Source organism: Typopeltis vanoorti, chromosome 2 (assembly GCF_054136105.1).
Source record: "Typopeltis vanoorti isolate ZY-2024b chromosome 2, IOZ_Tvanoo_1.0, whole genome shotgun sequence".
Classification (NCBI taxonomy): domain Eukaryota; kingdom Metazoa; phylum Arthropoda; class Arachnida; order Uropygi; family Thelyphonidae; genus Typopeltis; species Typopeltis vanoorti.
This window is the reverse complement of record NC_143550.1, coordinates 142569758-142582138: the sequence shown is the minus strand read 5'-3', so window position 1 is coordinate 142582138 and position 12381 is coordinate 142569758. Positions and strand designations below refer to the sequence as shown.

At 36.4% G+C, this 12381-nt stretch overlaps 1 protein-coding gene across 1 annotated transcript in view; it reads left to right on the top strand.

Annotated features, from left to right (window-relative positions):
* LOC150109481 (von Willebrand factor D and EGF domain-containing protein-like) overlaps positions 1-12381 on the top strand; it is a 419421-nt gene that overhangs the window by 126811 nt on the left and 280229 nt on the right. Inside the window, exons 8-10 of the mRNA XM_090402470.1 lie at positions 1787-1860; positions 8674-8737; positions 10952-11161. Of these exons, the coding sequence (XP_090258596.1) occupies positions 1787-1860; positions 8674-8737; positions 10952-11161 (348 nt within the window). The remainder of the gene's footprint in view (positions 1-1786; positions 1861-8673; positions 8738-10951; positions 11162-12381) is intronic.

The window sequence follows — 12381 nt, the reverse complement described above, 5'->3', positions numbered from 1 at the left end:
GATGCAGAGGACGTAGTGGAATTGTTCAACGAACACTTTATTGGAGTATTTCATCATGGAGGAGTCAATTTGAATACTAGAGAGATAGGACAGTTTCGAGGTTTAGAGATGCAGGAGGAGAGTGTGTTCCAAATACTGAGTACTCTGAATGTCAATAAACCTGTGGGACTGGATGGTATTTCACCACAAGTTTTGAGAGAATGTGCTAAAGAACTGACAGCTCCTTTGACCAGGCTATTCAATGAAAGTCTGACTACAGGAAAGGTGCCCAGGGAATGGAAGGAAGGTAAGATAGTGGCATTGCATAAAGGCAGTAGCAGACTGGAAGTGTCTAATTATAGGCCAGTTTGTGTGTCATCAGTAGTTGTTAAAGATCCTGGAGAAATTAGTGAGAGACCGTATACAGCATTGGGCAGATGAGGGTAATGTTATCTGTGAGAGTCAACATGGATTTGTGAAGGGGTGCTCTTGTTTTAGTAATATGCTAGCCTTTTATAATAAAGTTACAAGAGCATTAGATGAGGGAAAGGCATATACTGCCATTTTCCTAGACTTAGCAAAGGCATTTGACAAGGTGCCACATGATAAGCTGATATTCAAGTTGCAGCACATGGGCTGGATGTCAGATTGGTCAACTGGATTCAGTATTGGCTGTCTGCTAGGTATCAGAGAGTTGTGTATGGTGGAGCAATTTCAAAGAGGCAGAAGATTACAAGTGGGGTTCCACAGGGCTCAGTACTGGGACCTATATTGTTTAATCTTTATATCAATGACATTGTCTGTGGATTACAAGGGGATATTCAGTTGTTTGCAGATGATGCGAAGCTGGGAAGGGTTATTAGTAATAGTGCAGGTGTGGTAGCCCTGCAAGAGGATTTGAATAAGCTAGACAGATGGGCAAATGACTGGGGGTATCGGTTTAATGCAGCAAAATGTAAGGTCTTGAGGTTTGGGACACATTGATGGGATGCTGCATACTCTATTGGAGGAGCTATACTGAAGGAAGTAGGGGAGACAAGAGATCTGGGGTTGATGATTGATAGAAACCTGAAATTCAGGAAACATATTGCGAAGATGGTGAAGGTAACACAGAGTATTGCTGCAATACTGAGAAGGATGCTGACTTGCAGAGAGTTATCATTCCGTTGTATAAGACCATGATCAGACCACACTTAGACTATTGTTCTCAGATTTGGTCCCCAGGATTTGAAGGGGATAAATTAACTGTGGAAAGGGTACAGAGGCAGATAACAAAAATGGTTTCAGGATTATACAGTGTTAGTTATGAGGATTGGCTGAGGGGATGTGGACTGCAGAGTTTGGTAGATAGAAGAAGGAGAGGTGATATGATTGAGACTTTTAAACTGTTGAGAGGTGGTTACAGGGTTGACACTAGGGATTTCTTTTGCTTGGTGGAATAGTGGGAAGGAGCGATGACAAGGGGGGCTATCCCTGGAAGTTATGAACGGAAGCTTTGAGCAAGAGGGTGAGGAGTGGTTGACCTGTGGAATGCATTGCCTGATAGAGTGGTGAGAGTGAGAATGGTCAATGAGTCTAAGGAGTGGTATGATAGACTTTGTGTTACCTAGGAGGGACTTGCTGTGATGAGTCTTGATAGACTTTGTGTTTCCTAGGAAGGATCTCCCACAATGAGTCGTTTGACTCCACGGAGGCCTAAATAATAATAATAATGTTTGTTAACTGATTTCTAATGAAAATTTCTAAATGAAAATAAGCATAACAGTGTAATCAATAGTGTTTTTCTTTGTTTTTTGTTGTTCTTTAGGTTCAAGTAAAAAATATTCCAAGTGGAATCTGTTATTCCTTTACTGAACCACATTACATCACATTTGATGCCAGGTTAGTTTTTTAGATTTGAGAATTCCAGAATAAGAAAAAAATGATAACTATAAGTACAAAGTATGAAATTGGGATTTTGGATACTTCTATTTTTGTGATTTTTCTAATTTTTGGTTAATTCATTAAAATGTCAGTAATAGTTTCATGCTTGCTTGAAAGAGTTGAATGAAATATGAAAATAAAGTCAGCTTAAATACAGGATGTCTCAAAAAAATGTATACACACTTCAACAGCTGATAACTCACTTAATTTTCGTTATTCTGCAGGTTTAACGGATTTGAAATAATGGCTGAAACCAGACTAAGCTTTGAGGAAAGAAAATTTATCCTAAAATGCTACTGGAAGTATGAGAAGGTAGTGGAAGTGCAAAGACAGTTTAGAAGAGAATTTCAATGAGATCTACCTACGAGACTTACTATCACTTGAATTAGAGATAAATTTGAAGAAGATGGAACTGTTCAAAATGTCCATAAGCAACGTTCAGGAAGACCACAAACAGCTACGAGGCCAGCAACAGAAGAAAGGTTGATTGAAATGAATTGTCAAAGTTCAAGAGAATCTGTACAACAAGCGTCTCGTGAGATAGGAGTATCAAAATCAAGTGTCCATCGCATGTTGAAGCGCAGTCATTCGAAAAGTTACATTCCAAGAAAAGTACACGCTCTCAACGAAGATGATCCGGATAGGAGAATGCAGTTTTATGAGTGGTACTTGGAAAAATGTGAAGAGGATGCACAATTTCCAAGACAATTTGTGTGGAGTGATGAAGCCACATTTAAATTAAATGGGTCAGTTAACCGGCACAATTGCACTTACTGGGCACTTGAGAATATGCATGTTATGGAAGAACATCATGTAAATTTACCAGGAGTGATGGTGTAGTGCGGCTTATCAGCACACAGATTAATTGGACCTTTCTTTTTCAACGGTATTGTAACTGGTGCCAATTACGGTATTTGAACTTGCTGCATGAAGCTGTCTTGCCACGTATTCAAGAGGACTTTGAGGATGAGGACTTTTGTTTTCAACAAGATGGGGCACCCTCACACTACCATCGAGATGTGAGGGCCTATCTTGATGAGACTCTACCCAACAGATGGATTGGAAGAAGAGGTTCTGTAGAATACCCTTGCGTTCACCAGACCTCACGCCAATGGACTTCTTCTTATGGGGATTTATCAAGGATAAAGTTTCTACTTCAAAACTGGCAACAGTCGACGACTTGAAAGCAGCAATCGAAAGAGAATGTGACCAGCTACAAGACAAAATGATTCTCAGTGTTTTGCAATTCCATTGCTGCACGTTATCAGCGGTGCCTGGACCAGGACGGTCATCAGTTTTGAATACAGACATTGAGGGATGAAAAGTACATTTATGTAGTGTACTTTACAATTTGAAAGTTAACTGTATTATAATAAATACCAACTCTATGATCATTCAAAGTGTGTATACATTTTTTTGAGACACCCTGTATGTTTATAAACAATCTTAACATATTAAAAATTAGAACCACAGATAAAGAAAGTCACGCCATTTAATTTTTCTTCAGTTATACTAGGTTGTCTTCAGATTGTACATGCTAATGTTTAAAGTAGCTGAAATTTCAAATGCCTTATGTTGATTGTTGAAAATACGAAAACACAATATTTTGTGCATCTAGAAGAATTTTAATTTGATAATGGGAGGCCAGTAATTTTTAATCTACTCTTGATCATAAGTACAATGAGCATTACTGCTTTGTGCATAGCATTGGGGTTGTTAAAAAAAAAGCATAAATTAATTTTTAACATTCTTTTTTTGAGAAAGGTAGCCCCTGTGTTAGAATAATTGGAAATTTTTTAAAAATGCACTAGTAAAATAATTAGCACCAATTATAATTAGATTAATTGCTGCTATCCATATTCAAGCTATTCTGAGATGCCTGTGGAAGAGCATATTTTGAAATTTGGTATATTGACTCTTTACAAAACTTTGTTGTCTTTTTCATCCTGCATCATACAGACAAATTGGCCCTTCAGAACACAATTTACAGACAAAAAATACTAGTGATGGTGGTGGGCAGTAGATGACGTTGATGATGATGATGATGGTAATAGAGGTGCAGAGTAGTTGGTGGAGACGGAGAGTTGTAGAGTTGGCATCCTCTCCCTCTCAATGAGTCTTCAGACCATTTTGCTTAATCTGAGTCTCGGGTCTGGGTTAGTCCCGAGGGGGCGAAAAGAGGGGAAAATAGTTCCACTGCATAAAGGAGGTTCCAAGACTGCTGTTGTAAATTAACGACCAATTAGCATATCAGGAATCGTTATCAAGGTCTTGAAGAAACTAGTCAAGAGAAGAATACAGGATTGGATAGATGAAAATGGGATACTGTATGGGGGACAACATGGTTTTGTGAAGGTAGATCATGCCTCAGTAATTTGCTCACGTTTTATAACTCAGTGACGACTGAACTGGATAAGGGTAATGGGTTTTCAGTGATTCTACTGGACCTTGCCAAGGCCTTTGACAGGATACCGCATGGAACTCTAATCACTAAACTGGAGCAGATGGGGATGGATATAGGGTTGGTGAGATGGATGTTTAGGAGGGTGGTTGATGGAGAGATACCAGAGAGTGGTTTATTCAGGAGTGGAGTCCAAAAGATGGCTTGTGACTAGTGGTGTGCTGCAGGGTTCTGTTCTTGGACCACTACTTTTCAATTTGTTCATTAACGATATAGGAAAGAATCTGAGAGGAAGTGTTCATTTGTTTGCTGATGATGCAAAGTTGGGTAGAGCAATTGTGAGTGCACAGGATGTCAAAATTTGCAGGATGATTTGGATAGTTTGGAGGACTAGGCTAAGGAAAATGGATGTCAATTTAATGTGGCAAAGTGTAAGGTTATGCATTTTGGAGTGAAAAGATTAGCAGCAGTATATCACATTGGTGGAACCATATACTCCAGGAGATTGATGAGGCCAGGGATTTGGGAGTGTTGGTGGATAGGGAATTGAAGTTTAGGGGGCACATTGCTATAGTGGATAAATCAGCTCATCAAATCACTTGGTTACTGAAAAATACTTTAACAAGCAGAGACAAACAAGTTATTGTTCCTCTATATTGAGCCCTGATAAGACCTCATCTGGACTACTGTGCCCAGATATTAGCACCAGGGTTTCTTCTTGATGGGGAGGAGGTGGAGAGGATCCAGAGACGTGTGACCAAGATGGTGGCTGGTCTGTGGAATGAACCTTATGAGAACAGATTGAAGATTTGTGGGTTGCAAAAATTGGTTGATAGGCGGAAAAGGGGTGATATGATTGAGACATTCAAATTACTAAAGGGTTTCTATAAGATTAATCCAGAAGATATTTTTGGGAATAGGGCTGGTGGTGGGAGGACTAGGGGCCGTACATGGAAGCTGGGCAAGAATGTGGTTAACAGGGGTGTTAAAGCTAGGGTTTTTACTTGGAGAGTGGTAAATGAGTGGAATAAGCAGCCAGAGTCTGTTGTAGGTGCAATGACCATGAATGAGTTCATGGCGAGGTATGATAGATACTGTGTGAATGTCGAATAGGTGTTCTTGACATGATGTTAGGGTCTCCCTCGATGAGTCTGTCGACTCCTTGGAGTTGCCCAAAATAATAATAATAATAATAATTGTCAGCTTGCCTTTGTTCGTTGAGTTGCACAATCTTTTGTTAATACCACACCAATCATATGCACACCTTCTTAGCTGCTCTATCTCTACCAGCATACCATTGCTGTCCATTTTCACTCTGCTTTCACTTCTCATTAGTGATTCATGAAGGATTGTTTATTACGTATTTCAAGTGATGTAAATTACTGTTAATTTTTGCTTGAAATATGGAAAAACATTCAAGTTACAGTGATGGTTTAAAACTCAAAGTTATAATAAAGTCAAAGATCTTGCAATTCTGAAATGATAAATGGACAAGCAAGAATGAATCTGTGTTTTAAGTAAATTACAGAAGCATTTCGCTAAAGATTCAAGTATATCACGTGATGAAGGTCAGCAGCCGGTCGCTTAAATAACTTAAATCCACAGTATTCATTTTAATTCGTAATTAAAATTTAAATGCATTAATTTAATAAATAATGTGAGCAATTATAAATTAAAATGAATACTGAGGATTTAATTATAAATGTCAATTTAGTTTTTGCCTGAAAAACTTTAGTTTCTGAAAATTCTCACATATATCTTGCATCACGAATTTTGAACTTTCATTTTGGGGGAAAAGTACGAGTTATATTCGAGTAAATATGGTAATTTCTTCACATCTTTAATTTATAACCAAGTGAAAAAATTTTCAACAACTAGCACTGATCCAGAGTATTTTAATAATAAGGTCTGACACCTTTTCATTACTTGTATATGGGAAATATATGACTTCTGCATTACTTCAACCTTGGTGCTTGGTGTCATTTCTGGGTCTGGCTCCTAGTGATGACATTTAATAATGGTTTTCTTTGGGCTTGCTTGCTTCTTGAGGAGTAGGGTGGTTATGCTCAGTAGTGGGTTTTTGCCTATCACTGAGTGGAGCCACTACTGAGCTTCCTATCCTAGAGTAATTCAGGTTAGTAGTGATGACTTTAATAGTGATCTTTTAGAGTCACTCGGTGAGATTTAGAGTGATCTTGTAGATAGTTTTGGAGAGGTACCCCTGCACTGTTGCAGTACCTCAATAAAGGTCAAAACCAGTTTAGGTAGTGGCCCTTCCCATAATGCTTAACGCATAATTCCCATAACACACACACATATGCGCGCGTGCGTGTTTGTGTGTGTGTGTGTGTGTGTTTTTAACCCTACCAGGAGGTAATTTATTCTTACATGCTCCATTGCATTACAATGCTTATATTAAATGTAGCTTACAAGTACTGATTAACATTTCTATTTATATTTTTGTATCAATTTTCATATTTACATTTATATTTTTATATATAGATATATTAACACTATACAGTATAGTTCACATAATATCAGTATTTATGTTAGACCATAAGGACTGGAAGTTGATTTTATTAGCAAATTTAATTAATTCTATGTAATACTTTTCGATTAGTCTCTGTTTGTTTTGACACTGGCCACTTGTCTCCGGAAGTGATGACGTGTTGTATTAGGGGCATCCAGATGGAGTCCAATAGCTGACAGTAGTAAAGTATGTAGTCAACAGTCTGTTGAAGGTGTGGACTGCAAATGCATGATGGTGATTCCAGGATATGGAATCTGTGTAGATAGTGTCTTAGTTTTCTGTGTCCCATTAGTAGCGTGATTAAATCTGGAGAAATGGCGTGTTTTTTCAGTCGGAGTCTGCTTTTGATGCTAGGAAAGAATTCTTTTGTTGTTGATCTGTTTTTTGATGTTTTCCATTCTTCTTCCCACATGTCTAGGCTTTTCTCTTATGCAAGTGTTTTTATAGCAGATTTCGAGAATTTCTGGTAACTTGTTAGCTGTTCGTTTCTAGCTGCTTCTTTAGCCAACTGATCCGCTCTCTCGTTTCCTGCTATTCCAGTATGCGCTTTCACCCAGCAGAACTTGATTTTCCATCCCTCTAGAGTGAGATTTCAAACCAGATTTCTTGTCTGTTCTATTAATGCAATATGGTTGTTCAGTTTTTTTATGCTGTCTATAGTGCTTCTACTATCACTGTAAATTGTTGCTGTCTTTCTACTCTCATGTGGAGCATTCCATAGAGCTGCCACAATCTTTGTCACTTGCTGCTGGATTCTCTCTACAATTTCTTCATCACCATGGAATCCAGGTGTCCAGATCTGCACACACACACTAGTCCAGATGTGGCCTTATATAGGAGAACAATAACATCTCTATCCCTGCTTGTTAGTGTGTCCTTCAACAACCATGTAATCTGATGTGCTGTTTTGGCTGTCTTTCAATATGCCCTCTAAACTTCAACTCCCTGTCCACAATCACCCTCAAGTCCTTAGCCTCATCACTTTCCTGCAGTTCAGCTCCATCAATATAGTACATAGCTTGTGGCTCAAATTAAACAGCTTGATCAGAGGAGCTAATAATTCCCTTGCACATTTTCATAATACACAGGCTTATATTTCTTCAACCTCTATTCTCCCATCAGTTAATGTTGCATCCAGCATTGCAGTATCATCATCTAGATGGTAAGCCTGTGCAAAATGCTCAGTCAGTAATTCAACTGTTTGGTTTGCTTCTGTTACCCCCCACCATTAGCACTTTTTGAAATCATCTTTCCATAGTCATTCCTCCTTTTACTTGCCACATAGTGCAAGAACTCTTTAGGATTTGGTTTGGCCTCATCAGCTATCTTTCTCTCATAGTTAGCTTTGGCCCCTTCCTTACCATACAGGTCACCCTTCTTATCTGTTCCTTGTTCTGCTCATGGGTATGCCAATCATCTTTTTCTTTATATTCCGTCCACAATTTTTCTTTGTCCAACTCTTGCGTAATGAAACTATATAAAAAAAAAGCTTCTACTTATATTGTAACTGTTCCTACATGTTCTGCATTTTAGCAATGTTATAGTTCATATTAGCCTTTTATTACATTTTTTATCTTAACCCAGTAAAACCCACAAGTGTTTGCAGCAGAACTAGTCAGTGTAATTTTTTCATATTGTTATGGCCAAATAAATGCAACGTATTTTTCTCCTTACAATTGAATTTACTGGTCGAAAGTCTACATATTCATCGTGATAGAAACAATTGTCTTTCAAGACCCTGTAATAAGTTCTGTTTTTATGATTATAGTGATATGTAAATATTTATATATCACTACTATGTCACTATTTATTTTTAACCATAATTACTAACTTTTTTCAGACGCTATGATTACTATGGGACTGGCACTTTTGTTCTCTATAAGAGTGTAATCCGTCCATTTGAGGTATGTAGCTTTGTAAATTTTTGTGTATTAGTCATTAGTTCACTTTTAGTTTATAGTTTAGTTTGCATTATTGCTTTAAAAAAATTTGCAGTTTCATTATTCCAACTTCTAAATTTTTACCCATAATAATTAACTTTTTGAGTTGCAATCTCTTTATATATTGCTTTCAAGAAGATATTTATCTTCAAATTATTATTTAACCATCACCATGGAATGCATTGCCTGATGGAGTGGTTAGAGCAAGAATGGTCAATGAGTTCAAGGAGTGGTATGATAGACTTTGTGTTTCTTGGGGGGGGGGGGGGATCTCCTCTCGATGAGTCTTGGTAGACTGTGTTTCTTAGGAAGGACCTCCCACGATGAGTCTTTTGACTCCATAGAGGCCTGAATAATAATAATAATAATAATATATCTTAAACTTATTCACTAATAATGCATGCATAACTCTCTCTGGCAACCCATTCCACTCATATACCAAAAAAAAATCTGGTCCTCATCTCTGCTAACTGCAATTTTATCCATTTAACAAGAATAACTCTCTCTCCTTATATCTATTGAAAAATGTCTCTATCTGTGCTTCAGAATCCTTTTAGAACCTACATATTTCAGTCATAGTCCTCTTTTCCACCTGTTAATTAAATTTTGCAGCCCACAAACTTTAATCTACTATCACAGATCTGCTACCACTTTGGTTACATACCTCTGGATCCTTCTCCATCCTTCCCACAACCCATATCCAAATCTAAGTACTTTAATTTAATATCAAGGTCTTATAAAAATGGACATAACTTTCTCATTCCTACTTATATTTTTCAACATCCAGGTGATCTGGTGTTAATTTCTGTTGTTTTGCTCACTATTGTAATATCCTCTGAATTTCAACTTCCTGTCTGTTACTCCCAGATTCCTAGCCTCATCAGTTTCATGCAGTGTTATTCCATCATTGTAATATGCAGCTTGTAATTTCTTCAGTCCAAATGAATAATATTGCACTTTTTCATTATTGAGTTGGCAACCATTATTCATTGCCCATAACATCTAATTCAAATCCTGAAGAATCTGTACATAATTTCATTTACTGTGTTCTCTCCAGCTTAGCATCATCAGCAAACAACTGAATATTTCCCCTTAAACCATTCCCATTACTATCTAAATAAACAGTGGTGGTCCTAAGACACAGTGCTGTGTGTTTGGACCACGTCTGCTCTACCATATACTACTCTGATCTTATCTATGTGTCATCAGCTTTATATCCATCCCATTTGCACCAAATTACATAGGATAGTACATGAAAGATATTTTCATGTACTATCCTATCAAATGTCACATGGTTATACCTTCACAGTGTGAAGGTATAACCATGTCCATTATCTAACACATTAACTAACATGTAATTATAGAACATGAATATATTACTACAGCAACAGCCCTTCTTCATAATGCCAAGCTGTCCCTGCAGTTCATCTACTTCTTTTCTCACATTTATTCTTATCATGCTAGTTTAAATGCTTTGTTATTAACATATGTGAGAAATAACTTAAATATTTTTTTGAATACATAACAGAATGGAAAATAACTAGAATGCATTGGATGAGAGTGCAGAATAAGCATTGACATTCCACAGAGGGAAGAAATGCAAGCACAATAATAGCATGAGAGCTATTACAACTATTATTTGCATAATTTGATTGAAATCGATTAGCAACAATTTATAATTATCATATTTGTCGTTTTAATGTATATTTTCGAGGGGTGTCAGATGGTATGATAGTATCTCACTATGTCATTACTAGTTCAGGTCTTTTTCTATTTTTTGAAGGACTTTTAAGTGAATCAGTTCATCTATATCTTGATTTCCTCTAGGTCTCTTTCTTGCTATTCTTGCTTCAAAGGCGTGTTCTAATCTTTCATTTTCTGTTCCATTTTAGTAACCATACCATTTTAGATTGCCCCTGCTTACATATTTTTGAGTTTTAATAATGTCAAGTTCTTTTTGAGATTTTCATTTTTAATATGGCTCTGCCATTTGATGCCATTTGTTCATTTTCCCTAATTTGGGGGTTTTGAAGGATTTTCATCCAATCTTACTGAAGTTTTGTGTTATATGTGTATGTTACAAAAACATTAAAGCTTATCTACTTTTAAAATAGCATTATAAATATGTGATATTACTATGATATATATATGTATTTTTTTTTCTTTTTTTTTTTTCAGATTCATAGTAGAATTTGGCAGTGTGGTATATCACCATCCATTGTATCTTGTAACTGTGGATTTGCTGCTAGAGAAGACAATAATTTGATAAAATTAGATATGTGTAATGGAGAGTTATATACCACAGCTCCAACAATATCTTTAGCCTCAACAGATGGAGAAGAACCAAAAATAAAAGTCTTGAGATCTAGAAATAAGAAGATTTTTACTGTATGTTTAGAACATTTTTGTTATTAAAATTACTTGTCCTGAGCTATTGGTGACAATGCTGATGCAAAACAAACTTTGTTTAAGACTCTATATTATTTTCAATAATTGCTTTATTAATGTTAATGAATGTTAATTTCATTAATATTCTGTAATTCTTAAGAAATTGCTACATAGTAACTTAACTGATCTTAGCTTAGGATATATTGTACTATTGTAAGTGGAGGTTTCTGTGGTTTAGAAGTTCATAAGGCATATTCCGGTAATTGGACCACATTTTTTTTATTAAGCTAAAAGCACAATAAAGAAATAAAATCCAACAAGTTTCATAAGTCATTTGACTTACATCTTCAGGGGTAAAAGGTAACTGAAAGTTAAAACAACAAAAAAGAGAAATTAATAGTTCATACTATATAGTTGTAGTCATCTGACTGTTTATTATTATTATTATTATTATTATTATTATTATTATTATTATTATTATTATTATTACCCCAAAACCTCATGGAGTCAAAGACTCATCTGGGAGGTCCTTTTATCACACACACACATCTCATCATACCATGAATAAAAATTAAAAAATCAGAATGCAGATTCAAAGCAGTGCTAAGATTAAACAATGCTGGATGATGCCATGTTCTGTTGTTCACGATCATAATGTCCGAGGTCTGACTGAGGTATATTTTTTATCAAAGCTGACCAAACTTGGTGTAGAATTAAGCCTTGGTTTTTATTGCATTGTGTTGGAATTCTAAGCATGTTTGCAGCTTCTTTAAATTTCCTTATGTAACAGTTTTTTTCTATATAAGACATGTTTGTTTTCTGCAAGATTACATTGTGGCCGGTGGAAGTGGTATGGAAAGCTAAACCTGATTTGTGTTCTCTTCTGTTTTGTACATCCTTTTGGTGTTCATTCATGCGTATTTCCCCAGATCTTCCTGTCTGTCCTATGTAGCAGATGCCGCAAGAACAATAAATTTTATAAACACCTGGTTTTTTTAAAGGATGATGTGGAGGTTTCGGGGGATATAGAAATCTTGAAATTTTTTCCGGCGGCAGAAAGACTACTTTGATGTTATGTTTGTTTAGTAATTTCACCATCTTGTCTGTAACATTCTTGATATATGGAAGCATGATGGCGTTTTTGAAATCTTGTTTCTGTGGGATGCTTGTAGGAGGTGTATGGAGGATTTTTTTGATAGTCTTGGGTTCATAACCATTTT